Genomic DNA, 27,627 nt, shown 5'->3' with positions numbered 1-27,627 from the left:
GTTTCTCATTTCTGTTATGCTCTCGCACCTCGTCTCTCCGCCTCTCTGTGCTGGTGCACCTTCCCGACTCTCTCCCTCTTCTCCACCTCTCTCCCTCTCTCCACCTCTCTGTTTTGGTTTCTCACTTCTGTTCTGCTCCCTCTCCTCCTTTCTCTGCCTCTCTGTGCGTCTTCTCCATCTCCACCCCTCTTCTCCACCACTCTCCCGTGAAGCTCCTGTTTAGGAGAGAAAAAAACGCTATGTTCCTCATTCTCCCCGTGAAGTTCTGTTTAGGGGGGAAAAAAAACACTCAATTTTTCATTCTCTCCGTATCTCTCTATTTCCTCTTTTTCCCCAATCGAGTTTCAGGTTTTTTTTGAAAAAAAAAAAAAAGTTCAGGTTAATACGAGATCTGGTAGTGCATTCCACAGGTCTGAAGGTTTTTCACCAGAGCTAGAAGTATTTCCTGTGGATCTGGAAGCTTTGCTGGTGCGAGAGTCTCATGTTGATAGTCGTTGTGATTTCGCCGTGGCGTGTTATATTTCTGCCCTTGTGGCATGTCTATGTCCGCCCTTTGTGGTGTGTCGCCTCTTTGGGCGTTTGTGATGGAGGATACGTATGTCATATTCTTTGTGCTTAATTGGTGTAATGGTTGTTACAATCGTTATTCTAAGGGCTTGACCCATTCCTTAGCCAGGATGACCTTGTCTATTGCATGTATGACATTTGGTCAATTTCCATTCCTTGGTTCAGATGGAACCTTGTGTTTTCATGCATTTATCTTTTGTATTTATGTCTTTCTTTTGATGTGTCTGTATTTCCTTTCAAGTTCATGAATGAAGTTTTTCAGCTTCGTACCAAAAAAAAAAAAAAAAAAAGATCTAAGTAGGTGAGAAAGGTTCTTGAGGTAGAAAATGAGGAGAATACCAATACTTGAGACCATCATGGCTGTTGCTTAGGTCATTCTTATGAGCCACAGGTGAATATAATAGAAAACAAGAGGAGCAAAATAGAGGAGAAGGGGAAGAAAAAAAAAAAAAAGGGAAGGAGAGGGGGAAAGGAGAGCGAAACCAAGTTGGTTTTTTTAGTTCGAGAAGACAAGGAGTTTTATCTACCATGAAAACATAAATAAACAATGAATTCCAAGTGAAGATGACCACCTCATTTGAAATGGTGAGAAGTTAAAGTTCAGGTGATATATCTTCCCTAGTGTCACTTTGTATTCTCTCCGTAGTTGCAGTGCATGGACGGTCACCTTGCTTGCAGTGAATTTTAAAATGATAACTTTGAAACATAAATTACTTACCGAAATTCATCTCAGGATGTAGAATCACTCATTTGATGCACAATGTGGGCATTTTGTTATAGGAATTATCAATAGTGTTATTTTCCTTCTTCGTAGAAAGAATTACATGTGGTTTCCTGCAAATGGAGAGAGGAGAGTTGGACTGGAAATTTCTCCAGCCGTTTGCAGATACTGCGGCAAGAGAAGAAGACCAATGGGATGATCGCGACTTAATTAATTGAAGGGTATAACTGGTCTTTTCACCCAAAACATCACCTATCGAGTCACGAGTGTCATTATACATGAGGGTAAAATGGTATTACAATTTTCATAGAACGAGAGCTGTGTTTATTAAGCATAAAATCGGGTGTGAATGCATTAAGGCTTCTGTTTTGGGGTATTTATGTAATTTACTCTAAAAAGATTATTTGTTCCTTTGTTTATTAATTGTCACCATAATAGTGCATGGATAACATGACTAAGAATCAAGGGGATAACTTTACATACAAGGGCCATCTCAATGCTAATGCCGTTCGAATTTTTAAATTCATATTATGCGGCATTGATATTTGCTAATTAAAACAAACCCTTGTGGTTATTCTAAGGGTGTAAAATGATATGGTATTAATAATTGGGTACATTATGGATTTCGTATATATATATATATACATTTGCAAACTGGTACCTAGGGTAGGGCATGGTTTTGGTACAAAAATGATATAGAAGCTTGGTAAGGGCAGGTGCTTCTAGCTCCCCCTCCTAAAAATGGTACACTCTAGTTTTAGTATGTAAATCAGGAAATGATATAATATATTTTGGACATGTAAATGGTACACAAAATGTATAGTTTAGTAAATATTGTTAGTATGGCTCTAGAAATTGATACCATTCCTTATCAAACCTTATATTTTTTTTTGTACGAAGGGGCTTTATTAAGCCGGGGGATTGGGGTATTAATAATGCATCAGTGAGAGTCAAACCCACGACCTCTTCACTAAGAAGTGTTGGTTTCAACCACTAGAACAGCTCTATGTTGGCACTAAACCCTTTTTTAACCATAGGATACCAAACCATCTTTTTTTAAATGATTCAATATAGTGCGGTTTCATACAATCGTTTTGACATTGGTAATACGGTTTTAAAACCTTAGGCTTAGGTTCCTCGTATGTATTATCTGAATAGGAAATCTTAGTTGAGCTCCAAGCCATCCTTTTATCTCAAATACATAGAATTAAAAGTCCTAGATGATGATGAGCAATGGACAAATTGGAGACCTAGCTTTTCCAGTTTTCCTTTCCAGTACATTAGGATTCTTACAAAAGGTTCACCAAGAACCATTTACCTTTTGTCTTGGAATCTCATACAAGAGCTCACTCACTCAGGGGTGTTGCCTAATTATCTGCTAGTCTTTTAATTATAGTCCATATTTGTTGCAGTAATTATGAAGATGAAAATGATAGAGAAAGATGGAATTAATGGCAGAATATAACTTTCAAATGCACTTGACTACTCCACAACAAACCAGAGCTGCATCCCTATCTCTCTCCACTCTGTGGTCTCTGGTTGAGAAAAGACAAATGATTAAAGTGTGACAGAGAAAAGGTGCTCATCCTCCTCTGCTCTGATAAATTCTCCAACTCAAGCATCGTATTGAAACCCAGAAGAATGTTTAGGGCGTTCAATCTAAGGCGCTCTGCCCAGACCTTGCTCAAACAAGGTTGTTCTTCGAAACCCAATTCGCCCTCCCTGAAAACACTCATTTCGGCTCCTCAGAACCCTTTCAATGTAAACCCTAATCCTACTTTCATTCGTTCATTCTGTTCTTCTCCATCATCTTCTTCTATATCAGATGCCGAAATCCGCAAATACTTGGGTTATTTCGTACTTCTCGTCGGCTGTGGTATTGGTACTTATTACTCATTCCCATTCTCTGAAGATGCTAAGCACAAGAAAGCTACGCTCTTTCGGTATGCTCCGTTGCCGGATGATCTCCACACTGTTTCAAATTGGAGCGGGACCCATGAGGTTCACACTAGGGTTTATCTGCAACCAGAGAATATGGAAGAGTTGGAGAAGATCGTGAAGGATTCGAATGAGAACAAACAGAAAATTCGTCCTGTTGGTTCTGGACTGTCACCCAATGGTATTGGATTGCATAGAGGTGGGATGGTGAGTTTGGCTTTGATGGATAAGATTTTGGACGTTGATGAGCAGAAAAAGACTGTGAAGGTTCAGGCTGGAATTAGAGTTCAGCAGCTGGTTGATGGGATCAAGGAGCATGGACTTACATTGCAGAATTTTGCTTCCATCAGGGAACAACAGATTGGTGGGATCATCCAGGTATCCCTTAATCTTGAATCTGTATATATGAAATGCACTGCCCTCCTCGTGGGTTGACTTAGAATTGCTTACATCGTTTTGAGTCTCTCATTTGTTGACAAACCATTGCAAGTCGAAGTTAATAAGAATGCTGATTTCAGATTGCTCTATATTTGATGTATTTGATACTCGGCTGCTCCAGCCACAGCACCATCTTGGATTTGTAGTTTAACAAATCAATGCATTAGTCCTTGATGGAACTTATGCTTTCACTTGGTATGTCATATGATGATGATGAGCCTATGTGTAGACTTATTATTTTTGGATGATTATGGTCTAAAGGGATTGAATTGAATTTGCCCTAGGCACTTTCCAAATGCCAAATGACCATGCAAACCTGTATTTCAGAGATTTTGAGTTCAACAAGGTTGCCTTTATTTTCTTTGTACACCTGGCTCTTTGCCTTTTGTTTGGGGGGGGGGGTTTGGGAAGTATTGACTGGCATGGAGAAGAATATGCTTGTTAGTCTGTTGACTTGTAATGGCTATATTCCAGGATGACCATTCAATGTGGTTGATGTTTTCCCTTGATGAGATCCTTTAGATCTATTTCTAGCTGTGGTCATGAATGCCTCTGCTTTTCTCCACTTGTAAGACTTGTCTATGGTAAATGAGATATGAAATCCTATTCATGATATATTTTATTGTACCTCTAGTGTTCATGAAAGGGAGTAGTTCAAGCATCATTAAGTAGGGGTGTAAAGGATCAGATTCGGATTGGATAGTGGTAATACCATATCTGCATCGTATTATATTCGGACGGATTCAAATAATATCCTATCGGTTTTCGGACGGATTCAGTCGGATTCAGATGTTAATCGGATAATTATTGTCTTTAAGTAGATTCCTCTAAATGGCCATGTATACAGATTGAATATAGGTTTTCGACTACCTGTTGATATTTTTATCATTTTATTGGTGAGGTTAATTTTAAAATTTAAGAATTTAACAACTTTGATAGTTATTTTAGTAGAAAGTCTATAAAAATAGTCACATATCTCCAGTAAAAAATTATAAAGTCAAGAAAAATAAATCCAAATAAGTAACTTAATTGGATAATTTTATCGGACGGATAATAATCGGTAAGAAAGGGATATACCATATCCACATCCTATTAGTAATCAGACGGATTCAGATATTGCTAAACGGATGCAGATGCGAATTCGGGAGCGGATTTCGGTTATCCATTTACACCCTATCATTAAGTCTTCCAGGACGAAGCATGTCCTAGTTGAGAATTCTTCCTAAGCATTTTATAGAATTTGATGACTTTGTTTTAATGTGTGGGAAGTTTTCCATTTATGATTCTACACATTACAATTTAGTGTTTGGCAGTTCGTTAATGGTATTGTTTTTGAAACCTAGATGATGCTATGTGGTTCTGATGATATGTATTTAGATACCAATAATGTCAAGGCAGCCAACAAACAGAAATTGAATCCTAAAAGGGTATCCAGATAGATGTTGTGAGAACATGAAGCTAGTCAAATTGGTTTTTGATTGGAGTAATACAAGAAATGTTGGCATTGTGGGTTGCAATTATGGGAGTATTCTGGAATTCAGCACTGTACATTGTAAGTAATAATTCACAAATTTCTTCTCTTTAGTTTTAAATTGAAGGGGTTGGTGGACATAAGGTTTTAGTGAGATGAAAGCATGATGAAGAGGCCAAACAGAACTCATGTTTATTATCCACATGAACAGTGTCATGGTCCCATATTTTCCCTTGGGCTGGGCCAGTAATATGGAACAAAACAAGTATTACAGGTCCAACACTTATTAATCATGATGGGCTTGGCCTAGACCCATGACTTATGATCAAGACTAGCTCATCTGTTTGACTTGACGCAAGTTGGACTTCGATTTTAGAGCATGCGTTATGTGGGTAGTAGGTGAAAGAGGTAGTCGTAGTTTTGTTCATCGAAGATGCTGTTTTGTCAAAGTGAAGGCTCTTCATTAGAGGTTAACTAAATTGGATGGAAGTTTTCAATATTAGGTAAGTGTTAGATGAGAGTTATATTAGTGTTGTCAAAGCATCCGCCTAGGCAGCAAGGCGGTTTTTCAACCGCCTTGTTTTCAACCGCTTAATTGACGCGCTGTTTTTTTGCCTTTTTTTCGCCTAAGTGCTACCACTTTGTCCTCTTGTGAGCCTTATTGCCGCCTAGATGCTAAAGCAGCCCTTTTTGACATTTTGTACATAATATTTTTTTTTTAAATTATAAATTATTTTACAAAGCTGTATAAATATAAATTTAATAGCTTGGTCATTTTGGAATTTTTGGAAGCATTAGCCATACTCAACATCAAGAATCAATGAATCATTAAATGGACAATGACTTGGAAATCGGAATAATGAGATATATAAATTTTTCGTGTTGGCCCTGTTAGTACATAGTCATTGTTATGATGCTTGATGAGATGAACTTGTGTTTGTGTCATTTTTTTGGATAATTTTTCATAATTATGATTCTTGAATGCATTCCTTTTTGGATGAATGTGACTATTGAATGTTTGTTTAGTTTATTATATAAAGTAGTTATTTTAAAAGTAGTTGTATTGAAAAATTTTGACCCAACCACTTTGGTTGCCTTATTGTTGCCTAATCGCCTAGGCGGAGCCCCAATTGCTTTGGTCACCTTGCCGCCTTGACAACCTTGAGTTATATAAATGTTTTGGACTTTGTGGTAAATTGTTTTTGAACAGTTACCCTATAGATAATTGTACTCCCTACGAGGACAAGAATATGAAGAATGAATAGAAATAAATTGAGTTGTTTTGTGTAATGTTGTCTCTCTTAATGTGAGGATTGAAGGGCTGAGAAGTTTGGCTGAGAGATCCAAATTCATCTTTTCTCTTATCTTTTATGTTTACTTTCTTAGGTAACGGAAAAACAGCATTAAAAATAAAACTAAGTTTCAGTTTTTAATTTGTTCCTTATTGTGTTGATATTGGTCGTGAATGATCTCCCTCTGGTTTTCATGGTTTGAGTTCAAGTCCGCATTATTTGGTATCAAAGCTAGGGAAAGAGAGAGTTCTGCAATCCTGAAAAGGCTTCTTTGGACTGAAATGAAGCTCTCCTTCTTGCCGTTCTAAAGTTGATTAAAGAAATATCTTCTGTGAGTGAGTGATATGCATGAAGTCAAGATGAATATTTGATGACAAGGGAAGGTAAATGCAACCATCGAGCCATTCTGGAGTTGGCGTGTGAACCATCACTTGAGAATGAATGGGCTGTCGATGCTTCCATTGAGGGAAAAGAGTGTGAAGGCATTCTGGATGTTACAACGATGCCTATGAGGTAATGTTGAAGGAGTTTCAGGGATTCCTATCTGCAATGAAGAGCTAGCCCTTGATGCTTCCAATGTTGAGGCCTACATTAACCCTTGATGCTTCCAATGTTGAGGCCTACATTAAAGATCTAAGGCAAGCAATGTTGCGGTTGTGGATGGTGAGGAAATCGGTACTATAGTTGATGAGGACCTTGAACAAATCACTGAAGAAACTGTAATTAACACAGGAGAATGATAAGCCCCTAATAGTTAGGGTGTACAAGCAGGAATAGGAGGAGAAGTATGGGCATTAGCCTCTGATATAGGGAATCACTCCCAGCTGGACACCTACGCGACAGGATGGGCCAGCGGAGCCAGGTGGCAAAGAGGGATTGTACAGCTGCCACAACCTTTGCGTACAGCAGCGGGACAGAGAAGACAGTCCACTTGGCAAGAGAGAATTTGGAGAGGGACATCATGTAGTTATGAATGTTCTTTGTTATGTAGGAGGAGAGAGAGAGGGGGGGGGGGATGCTGAAGTCTGTAGTGTGGAGCAAGCTGGTCTTGCTGCGAGAGATTGGCTTTCATGTGAGTAGTGGATCTCTACTGTAGTTCTTTAGTGTTTTTTGTGGAGTTTTCTGTTAATGTAAGTAGCAGTGTAATGTTCTGTGCCCTGTAATGAAGTCTGAAATTAATGAAGAAGCAACATGTTACTCTATGATTATACTCTGTTCATTGTTATTACTGTGATGGTGATGTGGATGGTCTGAGCGTGTGGTGATTGCTGCAAATCAAATAACAGCTTGGTACCAGAGCACGTATGATCTGGGGAATGGTTAGGAGTAGACTGGAAGGGAGAGTAGATGATCTGGAGACGTGTGAAGGAACTTCAGGGGCAAGTATCTGCCCTCGATTCCAGACTAGGAGCATTGGCACAACATATAGAGAAAGCAGAATTAAGTGATCAAGAATTTCAGGATGAGTTGAAAGCATACGTGCTACGAGGGAAGGCGGTAGAAGTGAAATCCTAATCTCCCGATATAAAAGTGGGCGGGGCATCAGCTAACTCTCAACTGCTAGCAGCGGTAGTATGTAGCAAGTGTTTATGGGGAACCATAATAGTGAGTTCAAACTGCAGGGGAGGCAAGAGGCAACAATATTTCGTATGACATCAAGACATGGCCATTTTCTCAGGCGAAGACCCCAATGGGTGGACTGCATGAGCAGAAAGGTTCCTTAGCCTACACAAACTCACTGGGAGAAGAAAGCCTAAAATGTTGATATGGTTCGAAGGGGGAGCCCAAGGGTGGTTGCAGTTTCATGAGTTGCAACAACCGATTACATCCTGGAACGAGTTGAAGGAGGAGATGAGGAGGTTTTGCTCGCTGCCACAAAAGACCCCACAAGAGGTCCTGATTGATGTTAACCCAATTCTATGGTTAGGGTTTCTAAGAGAATTTCCCTGGAATTTAGGATTCGGAGAATCTTCCGACAATTAATGGTAAAATTTTGTGGGAAAGTTTTGAAATGCTTTGTGGATCTCTAAGAATTTATGGGAAACCTTGGGGACAAGTTAGGATTATTGACAAATCACCCAAGGGATGGTTTGAGATATCCAAGAACGATATGGGATGAGACAAATATGGGATAAAAGGGAAATTGGGGTTCCTAAATAGAATTGGTTTTGAGAAGGGGTTTTATAATGGAAACGGGTTAAAGGAAAGATTAGGAAAATTGGAGGGAAAGCAATTCAAGGAATTGAATATCTTGGGCAACTTCTCTTCTTTCTTCTTTCTCTTCTTTTCTGTTTTTCCTTTTCTTTTTTCTGTTCTACTGTTTCTGCAAGTCAGAGAGGGGAGGGGGTGGGGGCTATCACAAGGGGTGAGGAGAGTGGGGGATGGGCTGGGGAGGTCATAAGGGTTAGGGGTGGGGGCTGCTGCTGTGTTGAGGCAGCAAGGGGAAGGGACTAAAGGGGTGTGCAGAACAGGGGAGGCACAGGGGAACGTTAGGGATGTTGTGTGGATGAAGGGGAGGAGCTGGAAGGTCTACAGTGGTTGGGGTAGGCTGCTGCCAGGTCACTGCACAAGGGGAAGGGGAGAGGGAGGCCTGCAATGGTGGGGGAGGGGCTGTCTAGGGCTGCGAGGGGGTGGGAGGTGAGGGAAGGGAGTGGTTTTGTACTTGATTCTGGCTGCTGTTGCTATTAATGGTTGCTGAAGTTTGTGAAGGCTGTAGAGAATTGAAAGAGTTGGAGAAGCTTGAAGAAGGATGCTGAATATTGAAGGACTAACTAAAAATCTGCCGAAGCCTCCTCAATAGGAACCCGGTCCTCAATTCAATAACTTTTCATTCGACAATCAGACTTAACTTAGTAGGCTCTTATTTATAGCCTACTATAAAAACTTCAGCACTAGCGGGATTCCTTCATAGATTAGGATCCCACCACCTAATCTCAACCATTGAACTAAAATAAGACATATAAGGCTTCCTAATAGACACATGCTTGAAGAGCTTAAAACTCTAATCTTAGGAAGTTCACTTGAAAAAGAATTCCTTTTGACACTCAACTACTAACTGCGAACTCAACCAGTAACTCAATTTTAAGAATTATTAATCAACTTGGACTCTAAAACTAAATCTGCAAATAATTCCAGCAACAAAATAGGGCTGAAAATGCCCAAAATCTCCCTCCTAGAGGGTTTGGCCAGCCTAGGGAGGCTTCTTAGGTTATTTTGTGGCCCCCCTTAGGGTTTCGACTAGGTGGTAAAGCTGTGTTCACATAATTGATTATTCTCTGGCAAGTAGGGACAATAGTAGCGTATAGAGAGGCTTTCGAAGTCCTAACAGCTGCCATTGGAGCTTGGCATAAAGCTTGGCTTTGCGGGGCTTTTACTTTGGGGGTTGGAGAAAAGGTTTCGGCGGAGGTCCGATTGTTTGCACCCAGTACCCTAACCCAACTCATGGTTTTGGCCCAATTCACTAAAGAGAAGAAGTGGGCCTTTTGTGGCTCATGGAGGCCCCATGAGTACCCTGCCCATTGTGATAGACAAGGAGCCCAGTACTATTTGAACTTAGGGACTTCAGGCCCACGTGGGTCTTGAGTCGACCCAAATCGTGGGTCGACAAGTGGAACTGGGACCAATTCAAACAACTTGAACCGACCAAGCCAAGAATCAGCAAACCCTGCATCGAGCCCTTCGTCTTCTTCTAAGGGTGCGATTACCACTGTCTGCAGCAACAGCCGATCGCACTGGTTAAATCCTGTGGAGATGAGAGTCAAAATGGATGGAGGCTTTGCTTTCTTTGTCACAACCCTTATTCTGGAAGTCTCCAATGTCCCCGACATAGATCAAGGTACTTTTGCTACATGAAGGTGAGGCGGCAGATTCAGTGGTGGAAATGGAGGGGGAGGGGGAGTAGCGGCTGCTGTTAGGGGGTTCGATGATAACTATGTAGGGGTCAATCTCTCTCATGGCTCTCTCTAGCTGGGTTTGATTCACCAAGTACATTGAAGCAAAGGCAAGATCAGCATTGCACCCATGGTTGTGTTAGTTGATTGTGATGCACTGTATAATTTTATTTCATAGACACCAGTGGAACCTCTAGGGTTGTGTTGTAACCTCAAATATGAGGACCAATTATTTAAGGATCCTTGATGAACAGTAGACACAATTAGGGTTTAGGCCTCTATGGCTAGGGTACTTTGAGCGTCTACATCTTGTGCCTTGGGTTTTTAAGGGTTTAGGGAATGTTATGGTTGGGAGAAACACTTAAAATGTTTGACTAGTAGGATCTAAGGTTTGGATGCTTGAAACTCAAATATGGTTCTGGTTATTTAGTTTCAGATTCAAATTCCTAGGGTTGGGGTTTTGGAAAACTAGGATTTCAAATTTCTAGGGTATCTGGGGAAGGAATAGGCTTTTACTAGGGATTGATTGTTAGGGAAGGGGAGGAGGGGATTGATGGATCTTAGAGATTAGGCTTTTGGGAAAAAGGGGAAGATGCCACAAGCTAGAAAGGGGAAAGAGAGAGAAGGTGCAATATGATTAGGATGCTTAAGGGGTAGGGTAAGTATTTATTGCATTAGGAGGTGAGTAATGAAGATTTTGCTGGAAAAAAACACCAAAACAAGGATGCCATAGGCTTTCCTGTGCTAGGGAATGCCAGGAATCCCCGGCCAAACCTCCAATCCTCTGTTGCAACTCCTCTCAATATTTTATTCATAAAAGACTCGTTTGGTTACAAGCACTAGGCTGTATTTATAGGCTTTATTAAACAATACTCTACTTAGATTCCAAAATAAAGAATAACATCTAAAATAATTAGGACTTCTACTCAAATTGGGACTCTTATCTCAACCTAGACTGACTCAACAAACAAAATATGAGTAGGACTAGACTCCTAATACAATTCTGAATTCAACTAGACCTAGCTGGGTTTGACTAGGACTGCCCCAAAGTTACCAAATTGCCCCTCTTGCTGGCCAACATTCCCTATGCTGCTAGCAGGATCGTAGGGTGCTAGGCAGCAACCTGGACCTTCCTTGGGTCTTCCTAGGGTGGCCGTGGGTCCTAAATTATTATATGAATATTCAAAATAAAGTAAATAATTATGGGTGGAAAAATATTTTGACTCTATGTGTCGGTAGATCAGCTTATGGAATTCAACATATATTTTTTCCATCACCATACAAGTTGTAGATTACATATATTTTTTACATTTGTATGTAACAAAATAGACTTTTTCAAATAAAAATAAAAATTATACATTTAGACAGAGAAAAGTGTTGACACCTTGAGTTCTTAGATGAGCCTACGGTGTTCAATGTATATTATTTTCTTCAACATTGAACTACTGTTGAACATGCATTTTTGGGAAAAAAGAATAGTTTAGGGAAGAATGATATACCTTAATGTGAAGTAACCCTCAAAGTTTGATGAAAACAAGATCAATCCACATCCACCCCTTGTTTGTTGGCAAGATTAAGGTAAAAATCCCCAGATTTGAGCTAAGAATGAGTGAAAATGACGAAGATTTGAAGGAGAAATGAAGAGGAGAAAAATGGAGCTTGAAACAGCTCGGTTCAGTCAAAATTTCGCATGAAATGTAGTGTTATGGTTTGGAAATTACAAAGACCCCCCTGGAAATACCTTATTTCACTGAGACTCCGAATGTCGAAATCCTGCTGAATTTATTTCTCTGTTCTGTTTCATCTTGCCCATGTTGAGACGAGTGAAATATCACGAGTTTTTGAATGTTGTTTGTGAGCAATCTCTGGATTCTGGGTTCCTTTTTGCTGTAAGTATCCATGAATGTATGCACTATGCCACCTTTTCTCCTAATTAAATTACATCCATGATTTATAGAGGTAATATTTCACTTATCACTCTACACCCATAGTCTTTATTTATGTTGAAAACATGGACTGAGGTTTCCTAATTAGAATAGGATCATATTTCCTCATAAGTCTAGAGTTTTATTTCTATATTTCCTTTTTCTACTTAGTATAGGACTTAACTAGGTTGTAACTATAAATACCCTATTAGGGTCTTGTGAATAATATACTTTTAGAGGAGCAATTCCTCACATTACAATATGGTATTAGAGCAATGTTTTGTTTTCATACTATAGAGGTGCTGTAGAAATTTTTTTTGAAGTCGCTATTCATGTGTTTGTTTTCTTTTCAAGTATTCTGGAACTGTATATTGGGTGGTTAAATGCATGTCTAGGAAAATTTTGTCTAAGGAGTCTGATATTTAAGCGGACCGGTTGTGTCTCTCTAGTCATTCCTGGAAATTTCCTGGTGTACTTTGATTCAACAATATACCAATTGGAGGTAACACGAGGAGATACTTTTTACGTGAATTAGTGGGAGTAATTTTGAAAATATTTTATGGACTTTTTCGTAATTTTGAAAAAGTTCAGGGATTTTTTTTGCAATTTGCAACAATTTTCGGGGACTTTTTCGTAAATTTTGAAAAAGTTCAAGGACTTTTTTAATTTTTCCTTGCAATTATGGCTGATCCCATATCTCCTTTATCTGGTACATCTGAAGAGTCTCCTATGTCTTCCATTCATAATGATCGTGAGTTTTCTCCGCTTCAGATAACCATTGTGAAACTTAATGGGACAAATTATCTTAGATGATCTCGTTCAGTTTCCCTAGCTATTGGTGCTCGTGGTCTTACTCTCCATCTTGATGGGACTTCTTCAAAACCTTCCACACCTGGTCTGCAACTTTCCAAGTGGTATACAAATGAATGTTTGGTCATGGGTTTTCTCATCAACTCCATTGAATCTAGCATAGTAGAGAGTTATCTCCTCCTTCCTGATGTGGCAACTATTTGGAAAGTTACTAAGATACATACTCCAAAGTTGGCAATGATGCACAATGCTTTGAAATTAGACGAAAAATCAATCAGTTACAGCAGAAGGACCTTCCTCTTTCTCAGTACTATAACACTCTTCGGGGATATTACCAGACTTTAGATTTCTATGGGAAGTTTACACCGAAGAAAATGCTGAAGATGCTATCGCCTATCAATAATGGGAAGATAAACAGGGAGTTTATGATTTTTTGGCAGGATTAAATATAGAATTTGATCAAATTCGTGCACAGATCCTTCGAGAGAGACTTTCCCTTCTCTAGCTTGAGCCTATGCCATGGTAGATACCGAGGATAGTCGAAGGACAGCTATGGTACACACTCAAACATCTGATAGATCTGCATTGGTGGCTGGTTATGGCAATAATAAATCTAGTTCTGATAATTTTCGCCCTCCAGTAAAGTGCGAGTATTGTGGAAAAGAGAGTCATACAAAGGACAAGTGTTGGAAGTTGCATGGACGTCCAACAAATTCCCGTGGAGGAGGTAGAAATGGAATCAAGGGCAACAATCAAACATCTGCAAATCAAGCCAGTTTTGACACCTTGAGTACTCCAACACCTCTTTCCTTAGATGAGCTCCAACACCTTCGCCAATTGATGTCCAGACTTGACTTATCTTCTCCAGTACAGACTTCTAGTACGAGTATAGCCTCTATCATTGATCCCTCTGTTGATCCACAAATCCCCACATGTATTTTTGGTTGTCACAATGTCAATTTGACTTATCCCTCTTGGGTAATCGACTCTGGGGCAACCGACCATATGACAGGCTCATCTACTTTGTTTCATACTTATTCATCTGTCCCTATTGCTCAGGATGTTCGAACGGCTGATGGGTCTCTCTCTCCTATATCTGGGAAAGGATCTATTATCTGTTCGCCTTCTCTTTCCTTATTTAATGTCATGCATGTTCCTAAGTTTTCGGCTAATCTTTTATCTATTAGTAGTCTTACTCGTGATATGAACTGTAAAATAACTTTCTTTCCTTCTCATTGTTTGTTTCAGGACCTGGAAACAGGGCTTACGATTGGCAGTGGTAGACGAAAGGGGGGGGCTCTACTTAATGGATGGGTCCCCATCAACTCTTTCTACGGTGTCTATTTTCACCTCCCCTGCACTTTTTACCTTATTACAGTGGCATAGTCGTCTTGGCCACGTTCCTTTATCTATTTTGTCCAAATTATTTCATGATTTGATTAAAATGTGCAATTTAAATGATTTTTATTGTGAGACATGTATTTTGGCCAAACAGACCAGACATGTTTACCCTATTTCAAATAATCGTAGTAAAATTCATTTTTCAGTCATTCACTCTGATGTGTGGGGTCCTTCTCGGACCGTGTCTGTATCTAGTCATAGATGGTTTGTTACCTTTATCGATTGTTGTACTAGGACCACATGGGTTTACTTACTTCACCAAAAAAGTGACGTTTTCTCGTGCTTTCAAATTTTTCATAATATGGTTAGGACTCAGTTTGGGGCGACAGTCAACATCCTTCGTACGGATAACGGAACTGAGTACTTGGGTGGCGCATTCCCTTCCTACTTAGCAAACCATGGCATCATACACCAAACTAGTTGCGTCGACACTCCACCTCAAAATGGGGTTGCCGAACGCAAGAATAGACATCTACTTGAGGTAGCACGTTCCCTCATGTTTTCTACGCATGTGCCTCTTCGGTTTTCGGGTGAAGCCGTTCTTATTGCGGCATATCTAATTAACCGAATGCCTTCCCGAGTCTTTGACCAACGTTGTCCCCTTGAGGTTCTTTTAGGGACAACAGTCTTTACAGTCTCACCTAAGGTTTTTGGATGTGTTGCCTTTGTTCGAAACCACCATGTTCATGGAAAGTTAGATCCTCGTGGGTTAAAGTGCATTTTCTTGGGTTTTCCTTCTACACAGAAGGGGTATAAGTGTTATCATCCTAGTTCTCGTCGTTTTTTCATCTCTATGGATGTTGTGTTCCAAGAACAAATTCCCTTTTTTTTCCCCCTACATCTCTTCAGGGGGAGAGTTTTAGTGAAGAGGTTCCAATGTTGATTCTTCCTTTCAATATTTCTCCTGAGATTCTTACAGATGATCCTCCTTTGGAAGATGGAATGACCGGACAGGAACAGCTGGTGGATGATATACAAGGGGAGACTAGACCTCTGTAGACCTATAAAAAAAAGCAACAAGTGACCCCTTCTGAACCAAGCCAGTCAAAAGCTTTGGTTCCTGGCCCTGAACAATCCGTTCCTCCAGGTGAGTCTGTCTTTGACCCTTCTTCTAATCCTACTTTAGACTTACCAATTGCATTAAGAAAGCAGCCTTGAACTTGTACCAAACATCCTATTTCCAACATATCAGTCTCTATCTCCAGAATTTCAAAGTTTTATTTCCTCTTTGTCCTCTATTCCTAACACTTGGCAGGAGGCATTATCTCACTCAAACTGGAAAAAAGCTATGGATGAGGAAATGCAAGCTTTAGAAAAAAAAAAAAAACGTGGGACTTGGTGACTTTGCCCATAGGAAAGCAGACTGTTGGGTGCAAATGGGTGTTTGTGATAAAGTACAAGGTAGATGGGACTGTTGAAAGGTACAATGCAAGATTGGTGGCCAAAGGTTTCACTCAGACTTATGGCATTGACTACTAGGAGACATTTGCCCCTGTTGCCAAGATGAACACAGTTCGTACAATTATTTCATGTGCAATTAATAAAGGGTGGATTTTACAACAATTAGATGTGAAGAATGCATTTTTGCATGGAGAACTCCAAGAAGAGGTATATATAGATATACCACCCAGGTATTCTACTATAGAGGCTTATAGAAAGTGTGCAAGTTAAAGAAGGCTTTATATGGGCTGAAGCAATCTCCAAGAGCGTGGTTTGGAAGGTTCCCATAAGGTAATGATATCTAATGGCTATAAGCAAAGCAATGCAGACCACACTTTGTTTATTAAAAGAGATGGTTGCCACACTACTATACTTTTAGTATATGTGGATGATATTGTGATCACAAGCAGTAGTGAGGATGAGATTTCAGCATTAAAGATTTTTTTGGGAACTGAATTTGAGATCAAAGATATGGGAAAACTAAGATATTTTCTAGGTTTAGAGTTGGCATATTCTACTAATGGTGTATCTCTATCCCAGAGGAAGTATACATTGGATCTTTTTGAGGAAACTGAAATGCTAGGATGTAAGCCTGTTGAGACTCCTATTGAGCCTAACCTACACTTGAAGGCAAAGGAAGGAGAACCAGTTGACAAGATAAGGTATAAAAATTAGTGGGAAAGTTGATCTATCTTACATTAAACCTGACATCACATTTGCAGTTAGTCTTGTTAGCCAGTATATTCATGATCCTTATTCCTCACATTTGGATGCAGTATATCGGATCTTGAGATACTTGAAGACTACTCTAGGAAAAGGAATTTTAATTTCAGCTCATGGACATTTGAAGATTGAGGCATATACAGATACAGATTGGGCAGGATGTCCAGATGATAGGAGGTCTACCTCTGGGTATTGTGTATATGTGGGAGGTAACTTTGTGACTTGGAGAAGCATGAAACAGGCTGTAGTTGCGTGGTCCAGTGCCGAGGCCAAGTTTAGGGCGATTGCTCAAGGCATTTGTGAGGTACTATGGCTTAAAGGGCTGCTTCAAGAGGTTGGGACAGATTTGGAAGTTCCTATACAGTTATACTCAGATAGTAAGTCAACAATCAGCATAGCTCATAACCCAGTACAGCATGATAGGACTAAGCATGTGGAGATTGACAGACATTTCATCAAAGAGAAGCTTGAGGTTGGGCTGATCCATATCACCTTTGTTACTTCAAACGAGCAACGGGCTGATGTGCTCACAAAGAGCTTGAGCACGAAGATAGTCAATTACATTATGAGCAAGTTAGGCATTATAAATATCTATGCTCAAACTTGAGGGGGAGTGTTGAAAACATGGAATGAGGTTTCCTAATTAGAATAGGATTATGTTTCCTCATAAGTCTAGAATTTTATTTCTACATTTCCTTTTCCTACTTAGTATAGGACTTAACTAGGTTGTAACTATAAATACCTGTGGAAAATCTTAGAATCTTATCATAATATTTTATTAGTATCTTTAATCTAAGTAGATCAGATTGTAATATTCTATTACAGGTATTTTTCTTATTGTATTTTTCTATTCTAGGTAGATTTCTCATTTATTGCAATCTTCTATTCTAGGTAGATTTCTCATTTATTGTAATATTCTATTCTAGGTAGATTTCTCATTTATTGTAATCTTTTATTCTAGGTAGATTTCTCATTTATTCTAATCTTCTAGGTAGGATATTCTTTCCTATTTCATAGATAACAGCTGTGTATATATTGATTATAAAGTTCTGAATAATACACAGAAGAATAAAACAATTCAATTCCTATTTCGTCATGGCTTCAGAGCCAACCAATCTTGGGATTGCTGTTCAGCTTTCAGGCCTTCATTGCCTTTAATCTCTGGTGTTTCTGTCACACAGAGATTATTCTTCCTTTGGCCTTTATCGCCATTCTTTATTCAGCTCTGTTCTGTTTTTTTTTTTTTTTACTTTCTGAAAAATAGATTTTTTTCTTTCTCCGTCTTGTCTGTCGTTCTACTGCATCTTTGGTTACTGTTTCACATACTATTTTTAAGCACCTACAAAGAGTATGTTAGAACCAAGAGAGGTTACTTCCAGGACTGCATTTGATCATATAATAAAAAATTTGCAGAATGGAGAATTGCAGAATATTCAATCTGCCAACATGCTCGATGGAAGAAATTATTTAAAATGGTCTCAACTCATTCGGACCATTCTGAAGGGCAAAAGAAAGATGAGCCACCTGATTGGAGATGGACCGAAACCAGGAGATTCAAAATATGAAGCATAGGACGAAGAAGATTCTATGATTATGGCATGGATGTGGAATTCTATGATTCCAGAAATCAGTGATACATGCATGTTCTTGGCAACTGCCAAAGACATCTGGGAGGCTATCCAACAGACGTATTCTAAGGTGAGAGATGTGGCCCAAGTCTATGAGGTCAAGGTTAAAACAATAGCAGCCAAACAAGGAAATAAAACAGTTACAGAATATGCCAACCAGCTGAAAGCTTTGTGGCAAGAGTTGGATCATTACCGAGTCATCAAGACGAAGTGCTCTGAGGATGCTGCAGTAGTAAAGTAGTATATTGAGCAAGATAGAGTCTACGATTTTTTGGTTGGGTTAAATCCTGAGTTTGACCAAATAAGGGTTCAGATTCTTGGAAAACCAGATGTGCCGTGTTTCAATGAAGTTGTAGCATTGGTTCAAGGGGAAGAGAGCTGAAGAGGACTGATGTTAGAGCCTACAAGTGTTGATAGTTCAGCAATGGTATCTCAAGGAGGAGAGCATTCAACTCTCACAATCGACAAGGCATTTGCTACTGAAAGTGGAAAAACTGGGCAATCCAAACAACAAAACAGAGACAATCTATGGTGTACCTACTGCAAGAAAGCTCGTCACACACGGGAAAGATGCTGGAAACTTCATGGTAAACCTCTTAGCCGAGAGTGGGGGCACAAAGGAGAGCAATCTGGAAATAATAGTCAGGCGCATGTTACATCTGCACAGCAACCTGAAGCCACTAATAAAGAGGTTGCTAGCCTTAATCAGGTTGACATAGAACGTGTAAAAACTCTTTTGAGCAACCTTAACAAAAAACCAGGTACATGTTCTTTGGCATATTTAGGTGAGTTTCCACTTTCTATTGGATTAAATGTCTTGAGTAATTCTCTTTCAAGCCCCTGGATCATAGATTCAGATGCAACTGACCACATGACACACTCACCAAATCTTTTCACCACATATTCTCCTTGTCCAAGTAGTAGGAAGATAGTTACTGCTGATGGCTCGCTAACTATTGTGGCTGGAACTGGAAATATTGAGCTCAACTCATCCCTCACCTTGAAAAATGTCCTACATGTTCCTAGACTATCTACAAATCTCGTTTCTGTGAAAAAACTCATGCAAGATTTACATTGTAATGTAGTCTTTCACCATAGTCATTGTGTATTTCAGGACAAGGATTCAGGGAGGACGATTGGACATGCTAGAGAAAGGGATGGATTCTACTACCTTGAGGCACCAAGCCAATCACATGCTACTAATGGTAGTCCTTCTCAAACCAATAAAGAAAAAAATCTGGCTTTACCATCACAGACTTGGACATCCTTCTTATAAGGTAATTAGTCTTTTGTTTCCTTCTTTGTTTCAAGGCATACATGTTGGTGAGTTTCATTGTGATGTGTGTGAGCTTGCTAAACACAAGCGTGTACCACTTCCTTTAAGCAAGAAAAGAAGTTCCATCCCCTTTTATCTCATTCATAGTGATATTTGGGGTCCTTCTAGAGTTCCTAATGTGTCTGGGGCTAGGTGGTTCGTGTCATTCATTGATGATTGCACTCGTGTCTCATGGATTTTTCTACTAAAAAACAAATCCGATGTTAGTTGTGTTCTTCCTAACTTCCGTTCCATGGTTAAAAACCAATTTGGAGTTAGTATAAAAAGATTTAGATCTGATAATGCCAGAGACTATTTCAATCAAATTCTAACTCCATTCTTTCAAAGGGAGGGAATTATACATGAGTCATCGTGCATTGATACCCCACAACAAAACGGAGTAGCTGAGCGGAAAAATGGCCACCTTCTTGATGTAACTAGAGCCTCCCTATTCCAATACAATGTGCCTAAGTCATTTTGGGGGGAAGCAGTCCTCACAGCAACTCATCTCATAAATCGGCTGCCTTCGAGAGTCTTAGGATTCAAGAGTCCAATGGATGTCCTTTCCCAGTTCTACCCAAACCTACAAACGACAAATAACTTGTTCCTCGAATTTTTGGGTGTCTCATTTATTCATATTCATGGACCATATCGGGGTAAATTAGATCCTAGAGCACTCAAATGTTTATTTATAGGATATTCCTCCACTTAAAAGGGCTATAAGTGCTATCACCCTCCTTAAAAAAGGTTCTATGTTTCCATTGATGTCACTTTTCATGAACATAAGTCTTATTTTTCCACATCTCATCTACAGGGGGAGCATTCAATAATGGAAGATAAGAATGTGAATTCCTTACTTGACTTAGAGTTCACTCCCAAATACTTCACTATGTCACTTGAGTCAAACTGTGAATAACCTAAACTTGTGTCAGACTCACCTGTGTCAAACTGTGAACAACATGAACATATGTCAAACTTTGAAATAAAAGAGCCTATTTCTGATATTGAGCATTTGAGATTTGGCAAAGGAAAGGTGTTCTCAAGGAAGAAGAATCTTGTTCCAGAATCAGTGCAAGTTCAAGACTCCAATCCAAATTCTGGAAATGAGGTACAAATGACTAATCCTTCACTATAAACCAAATCTGATGTGCCCACAGATAGTAATGAACTAGACCTTCCTATTGCCATTAGGAAAGGCACTAGAGATTTGACAACGAAACCCATGTACCCTCTTGCCCAATTCTTGTCCTTCAAACATTTTTCCCCATCGCATAGAGCCTTTTTGGTAAGTTTAAACACCATTGCCATTCCTAACAACTTATCTGAGGCTTTATCCAATAAGGAGTGGAAGCAAGTTATGAATGTGGAGATGAAAGCATTAAAAAGCAATGGAACCTGGGAACTTGTAAGGTTACCAGAAGGGAAGAAACCTGTGGGGTGCAAATGGGTTTATACATTGAAGTATCGAGCAGATGGATCTTTAAAAAGGTACAAAGCAAGGTTGGTAGCCAAGGGCTACACCCAAACTTATGGGATTGACTACCTTGAAACATTTGCTTCAATTGCAAAAATGAATACTGGTCGAATCTTACTATCCTTGGCGGCAAATTATGGTTGGGACTTGCAACAGTTTGATGTTAAAAATGCATTCTTGCATGGTGAACTAAAGGAAGAAATTTACATTGAGGTTCCATCGGGTTATGAGAATGATTTAGCTGCTAATACTGTATGCAAGTTAAAAAAGGCCTTATATGGACTCAAACAGTCACCGCGGGCATGGTTTGGCAGATTTACTAAAGTCATGATTAGTATGGGTTACAAGCAAAGTCAAGGAGACCATACATTGTTCATCAAGCACTCATCATCAGGGGGAGCCACGGCACTACTTGTGTATGTTGATGACATAATAGTGACAGGAAATGAAGAAAAAGAGAAACGAAATTTGACTCAATGCTTGGCTAAGGAATTTGAGATCAAGGCTTTAGGAAGATTAAAATACTTCCTTGGCATTGAAGTTGCTCACTCTCAACAAGGCATTTTCATCTCTCAACAAAATTATATCACTGATCTCCTTAAAGAAACAGGAATGGCCGTGTGTAAACCAGCAAGCAGTCCAATGGATCCCAACAGTAAACTTGGGAATGCAGAAGAAGATGTTGTTGTGGACCGAGAGATGTATTAAAGACTAGTAGGAAGACTAATCTACTTGTCTCACACAAGGCCTGACATAGCATATGCAGTTAGTTTAATCAGCCAATTCATGCACAGTCCAAAGGAAATTCACTTGCATGCAGCTCACCGTGTGCTACAATATTTAAAAAGGACGCCAAGGAGAGGCCTTTTATTTAGAAGGAATAAAGGAATGATACTAGAAGCATACACTGATGTTGATTATGTAGGGTCAGCAGTAGATAGAAGGTCAACCATAGGATATTGCACCTTTCTTGGTGGCAATCTTGTGACATGGAGGAGTAAGAAGCAAAATGTTGGGCCCTGGTGAAGTGCAGAAGCCGAATTTCGTGCAATGGCTCAAGGAATATGTGAATTACTTTGGTTGAAGATTATCTTAGAAGACCTAAAGGTTGAATGGGGGTGGACCAATGAGACTCTACTGTGACAACAAATCAGCAATCAGTATAGCACATAACCTTGTTCAACGTGACTGAACCAAGCACATTGAGATTGATAGACACTTCATCAAAGAGAAGCTGGATAGCGGACTGATTTGTACATCGTATGTGTCTACACATAGTCAACTTGCTGATGTACTTACTAAAGGATTGAGCAGCTCAGCCTTTCAAAAATGCATATCCAAGCTGGGAATGGAGAATGCCTATTCACCAGCTTGAGGGGGAGTGTGGAAAATCTTAGAATCATATCATAATATTTTATTAGTATCTTTAATCTAAGTATATCATATTGTAATATTCTATTACAGGTATTTTTCTTATTGTATTTTTCTATTCTAGGTAGATTACTCATTTATTGCAATCTTCTATTCTAGGTAGATTTCTCATTTATTGTAATCTTCTATTCTAGCTAGATTTCTCATTTATTGTAATCTTCTAGGTAGGATATTCGTACCTATTTCATAGATAGCAGCTGTGTATATAGTGATTGTAAAGTTTTGAATAATACACAGAAGAATAAAACACTTCAATTCCTATTTCGTCAATACCCTATTGGGGTCTTGTGAATAATATACTCTTAGAGGAGCAATTCCTCACATTACAACAATTTAACTATTAGATATTGGAATATCTATTATCAACTGTGATTTATATGTAGTATTTCATTGTAAGAGCTTTATATTCTAATAGCTTGGTTCTATGTAAGATCTCTTATATTTTGGGAGTTTTTGCTTCTTTTTATTTATCTTCTGAAACTCACTTTAGTATCATATTGTTCTTTATCAGAATTTTTGGTCTATCCATTATGTACTTTTGTGAAATGAGTGGTTAAAACCTTTGGGTTGCATCATTATGGTAAAATAAATCAATTTGCAGGTCTTTCGTTATATAGTGACAAAGTAAAATTTCCTTCTTGTTGCATAGTATGTGGAAAAACATGACTGCTAACTATAAACTAAACTGCCTCCTTCATAGTTTGAATCTCAGTTTTCAATTTTGCACTAATACTTTTTCAGGTGGGTGCACATGGTACTGGTGCAAGGTTGCCTCCCATTGACGAGCAGGTGATCAGCATGAAGCTGGTTACCCCTGCCAAGGGAACAATAGAGATTTCTAAAGAAAAAGATCCTGAACTGTTCTATCTTGCTCGTTGTGGTCTTGGGGGCCTTGGAGTGATTGCTGAAGTCACAATCCAATGTGTTGAGAGACTCGAGCTTGTGGAGCACACATTTGTCTCTGACATGAATGAGATTAGAAAAAATCACAAGTACTTAATTTCTTTATCCATTTATAGCATCCAATTTTTCTGTCTTAAATCACAGGCTATTAATTGGTTGTTTTCCTTTATGTTTGTTTAATCAAATGTCATATTGTCGAAAAAGGTATTCTGTTCATGAGTCATGATATTATTTGCTATCATTTTGCAGGAAATGGCTTTCTGAAAATAAGCATGTGAAATACTTGTGGATTCCATACACAGATACAGTTGTGGTTGTGAAGTGTAACCCTGTTTCAAGGTGGAGAAGTCCAAGTAAGTACAAACCTAAATATGGGAAGGATGAAGCATTACAACCTCTACGTGAACTTTACCAGGAGTCACTCAAGAAATATGGGTAATGTCACTGTTTATTGTATATTCTTTGTGTAAATAATACTGCAGAGATGTAATATATTTATGAACTTGTTGGAATTATTGTTCCAAAGAGCCTTCCTTGCATATATATAGGTGAGAAAAGCTTCTGATAGTTGCTTTCCTTTGTGGGTGCGATGCTTTTTTGCTTTCAATTTATTTTTTTCTTCCAAAGAAATCACCTCTTAGTGGACCCAGGATGTCATTTAATGTTGTACTGCATAGTTAAATGGAATTGCTGGGACAAATTAATGTAGTCATTCCTCTTTGTTATTTTAAATATAAACTCTTTCATTTTCGAAGAATTGTTATTATATTTTGCTTATAGTAATTCTGTATATGACCCTATGACAATGGTCCCTCGTTCTGGTTCTGGTTCCGTGACTTGGCTAGCGGTGGTAGGTTTTTCACATTTTCTACCTCTTTATTATCCACCCTCACCCCCAAAAAAAAAACAATAAAACTAAAAAACTCTGTTGAGGTTTTGTTTGATCATGTACTACCTTTTATGTCTCTAGTTTGAGATTATTTAAGTATTTGATCGTCTGCCAATTTGTTTGCAGAGCTGTAGGAGTAGCTGCTCAATTTTCACCGAGTAATGAACCAGGCATAAATGAGCTTTCATTCGCCGAACTGAGGGATAAACTTATTGCACTTGATCCACTCAATAAACAGCATGTCATTAAAATCAATCAAGCTGAAGCTGAGTTCTGGAAGAAGTCTGAGGGTTACAGAGTGGGTTGGAGTGATGAAATTCTTGGATTTGATTGTGGTGGCCAACAGTGGGTCTCAGAGACCTGCTTCCCTGCAGGAACCTTAGCTAAGCCAAACATGAATGACCTTAAATACATTGAAGATTTGAAGCAGCTCATTGAGAGGGAAGCAATACCAGCACCTGCTCCCATTGAGCAAAGGTGGACTGCGCGGAGCAAGAGCCTTATGAGTCCTGCTTCAAGCGTTGGAGAAGAAGATATATTCTCTTGGGTAATGCATAACTCACTTTGCTAGTAATTTAGTCATGATTTGGCTTTCTCTTGCTGTTTTATCATTCTGTTTAAGCAGCAAGTTGCTGTCTCTTATCTCAGTTTTTACATTGCTGAGAGTTATACCATGAAATATCAAATATATGCACGGGTTTTGAGGCATTTGAATTCTCTTGCATCTTCTTGCTAAGTAAACAAAAATTATTACTTGAAGGCTGCATCTTACCCATGGTAGAAGATCTCGCTCTCGAGCGAGATCTTGCCACCCTGAAAAATCGAGATCTTGGTAGAGATGTGTGTTTTTATTGCGTCAGCTTGGTAACCCATCTCAGTGGGTATTAGGGTCCCGGTTGGGCTGAAACTTGATATTTATCCTATTTAAGGCCTTTTGAACACACTAGTGCCCTTGGATTTGTGAGAAAATAACCCTAAGTATGACTTCTAAGTCTATCCATAGTGTGAAATCGGAATTCAGTAGGACTTGGGAATGCAATGTTATACAACATGTAATACAGAACCTTTAAGGCATATAAATGAAAAGTAAGTGTTTCAAGGACATCAAATAACTTAAATGTCATAAAAAATTCCATCGATATGACTATATGTGAAAATCTAGTTGAAATTTGCAAAAAATATGGTGAAAATTGAGAGTTCCACCGAGATATGGCAAGATATCGAGCGAAATCTCATTTTGCAGAATTCAACTCTTATCTAAAAGTGAGATATCTCGCAAGATCTCGGCGCCACCATGATCTTACCTGAATTTTCTGCTGGCCTGATGAAAGAATATTAATTATAACACAATCTTTCCCCAGCTTGTCAGTAGACAGTCGAATGATGTTCTTGAGCTACTTCTGCTGTCTTATTAGGTGGGAATAATCATGTACCTTCCTACAGTGGATGCCCGCCAGAGAAAGGAAATTACGGATGAGTTCTTCCATTATAGGCGCTTAACTCAGAAAAGGTTATGGGATAAATATTCTGCTTATGAACATTGGGCTAAAATTGAGGTATGATTCACACCTTTCATATTTTTTTGCCTCGAATGGTTGTTCAACTTTATGGTGGGCCATAGAATTTAAATACTCATTTTATAATGGTTGGGAGAGGGGGGTTTCTAAACGTTGGCATCTAAACTTGGGGGTACCCTTTCCGCAGCTTGAATGTCCATGGTTATTATTACTTGTATATCTTGCAAGTAGTTGTTGATTCATCTGCTTTAGGATTACAAATTATTTCTTCATGCTAAAGGTAAGAGAGTGGATAAGTAAGAACTTTTCAAATCTACTGAACTCTGTTCTGATTCTTGTAGGAGCAAAAAGTAGGTTGAGTACATCAAAAGAATTGTCCTCCATTGTGTGTACATGCTTGCATCTGATTTTCTGCTGTCTCTTCTCCATTTTCACAGGTTCCCAAGGACAAGGAGGAGCTTGAAGCCCTTCAAGAGAGGTTGAAGAAGCGTTTTCCAGTTGATACATATAACAAAGTTCGGAGGGAGTTGGACCCCAATAAAATCTGCTCTAATGCCATGTTAGAGAAGCTATTTCCATTGCCACAGTCCAGCTGAGACTTCAGAGGAGTACTTATACAGAAGAAGTGAGAGATTTATAAGTTTTTCCTTTTCGATTCAAAATGAGGCATAGTTATATTCATTTTGTATTTTCTTATTAACTTCTTCCTGTTTCATTAAAACACACTCTCATGGTCCGGAGATGCATCTTTAGGGTAATTTTGAGCTGACTGCATAAATATAAAATAATGTAGGCATTGAAGATATTGGAGATTGGAAAAACCTAACCCATGGTAATATGTTTTGGTGCGGTTTGGTCTAATCTTTCTCATACCAGTTGGGCATCTCTGCATGTTATTTTACAGTTATCAGAATATTGACAACAAAACTTTAGGCTCCGTTTGGCTACAAGGAATATTGAAGGCAAGGGAGATGGAGCAGAAACAGCTGAACCTGGTATGTTTAGGATTGGATAACAGTGGGGTTCTAGACTCTCGTGTGTGTGATCAGGCCAACGAATTGTGAAATTAACTGGTTTTAGTGATGCATAAGATTGTAAATTAGGTAATTGACTGATTTATATATATATATATTGGTAGTGAAATGCCTTCACAGTTAAGGCTTGTGGTTTGGCTGTAATTTGTTTGTCTTTTTGTTTTGTTAATTACAAAGTAATAATAATGATTAATTTAAATAAAAAAAATCTGTGTCTTTTAAGTCAGTTATGAGGGATTAACATCAGAAGTTGATTCCGGTGGAAGAAACACAGTTCAAGGAACTTTAGGGTATTTGAATCCGTGAGTGCTTTCACTGAAGTCAATTAACAGAAAAGACTGATCTCTGCAGCTTCAGTGTGGTTCCTGTGGAACTACTAAGTGGAAAGATAGACATTGCTTTAACAGACCTGAAACGGAGAGGAATGCATTTTGTCACTCCAGTGAAGGAGAATAATGTTTTGGAGATCTTGGAAAGTTGAGTTTTGAGAGAGGGTAACGAAGAACAGATCTACAACATCATGGAGCTTGCAGGAAGATGCTTATGAGTCAGAGGGAAGGGGGAAGACGGCCAACAATGAAGTGACAATGGTGCATGTACATGACACAATGGGGAGTAAAGAGGAGATAGGGGAAGCACATATTGGAAACTTGAGTAGAGGAGAGGCTTTGAAGCTAAAGGCTTTAATGTCCCAGATATCTTTTATATATATATATATATATTTTTTTTTTATATATATATATATATATATATTTTTTTTTTTTTATTTTTATATTTCCTTTTGGGGGGGGGGGGGGGTCCCTATCTTTAGAGGGTAGGT

General features: G+C 38.9%; 1 protein-coding gene across 2 annotated transcripts; it reads left to right on the top strand.

Moving 5' to 3' along the window:
* The first annotated feature begins 2,528 nt into the window (after positions 1–2,528).
* On the top strand, positions 2,529–26,953 carry GLDH (L-galactono-1,4-lactone dehydrogenase). 2 transcript variants are annotated; one of them, XM_089144813.1, is made up of 7 exons: positions 2,529–3,604; positions 23,206–23,456; positions 23,617–23,802; positions 24,383–24,803; positions 25,672–25,812; positions 26,211–26,398; positions 26,678–26,953. In XM_089144813.1, the coding sequence occupies exons 1-6, from the start codon at positions 2,930–2,932 to the stop codon at positions 26,367–26,369; spliced, it is 1,833 nt and encodes a 610-aa protein (XP_089000939.1). In that variant the 5' UTR covers positions 2,529–2,929; the 3' UTR covers positions 26,370–26,398; positions 26,678–26,953. The 2 variants fall into 2 exon arrangements, with proteins under 2 accessions (XP_089000939.1, XP_089000938.1); XM_089144812.1 differs by having other exon boundaries at positions 26,211–26,953.
* The last annotated feature ends 674 nt before the right edge of the window (positions 26,954–27,627 follow it).

Source organism: Hakea prostrata, chromosome 2 (genome assembly GCF_041222555.1).
Source record: "Hakea prostrata isolate BN-2017 chromosome 2, UWA_Hpros_2, whole genome shotgun sequence".
In the NCBI taxonomy this organism is placed as follows: Eukaryota; Viridiplantae; Streptophyta; class Magnoliopsida; order Proteales; family Proteaceae; genus Hakea; species Hakea prostrata.
The sequence above is the reverse complement of the archived record's forward strand: the minus strand, read 5'-3'. Positions and strand labels throughout refer to the sequence as shown.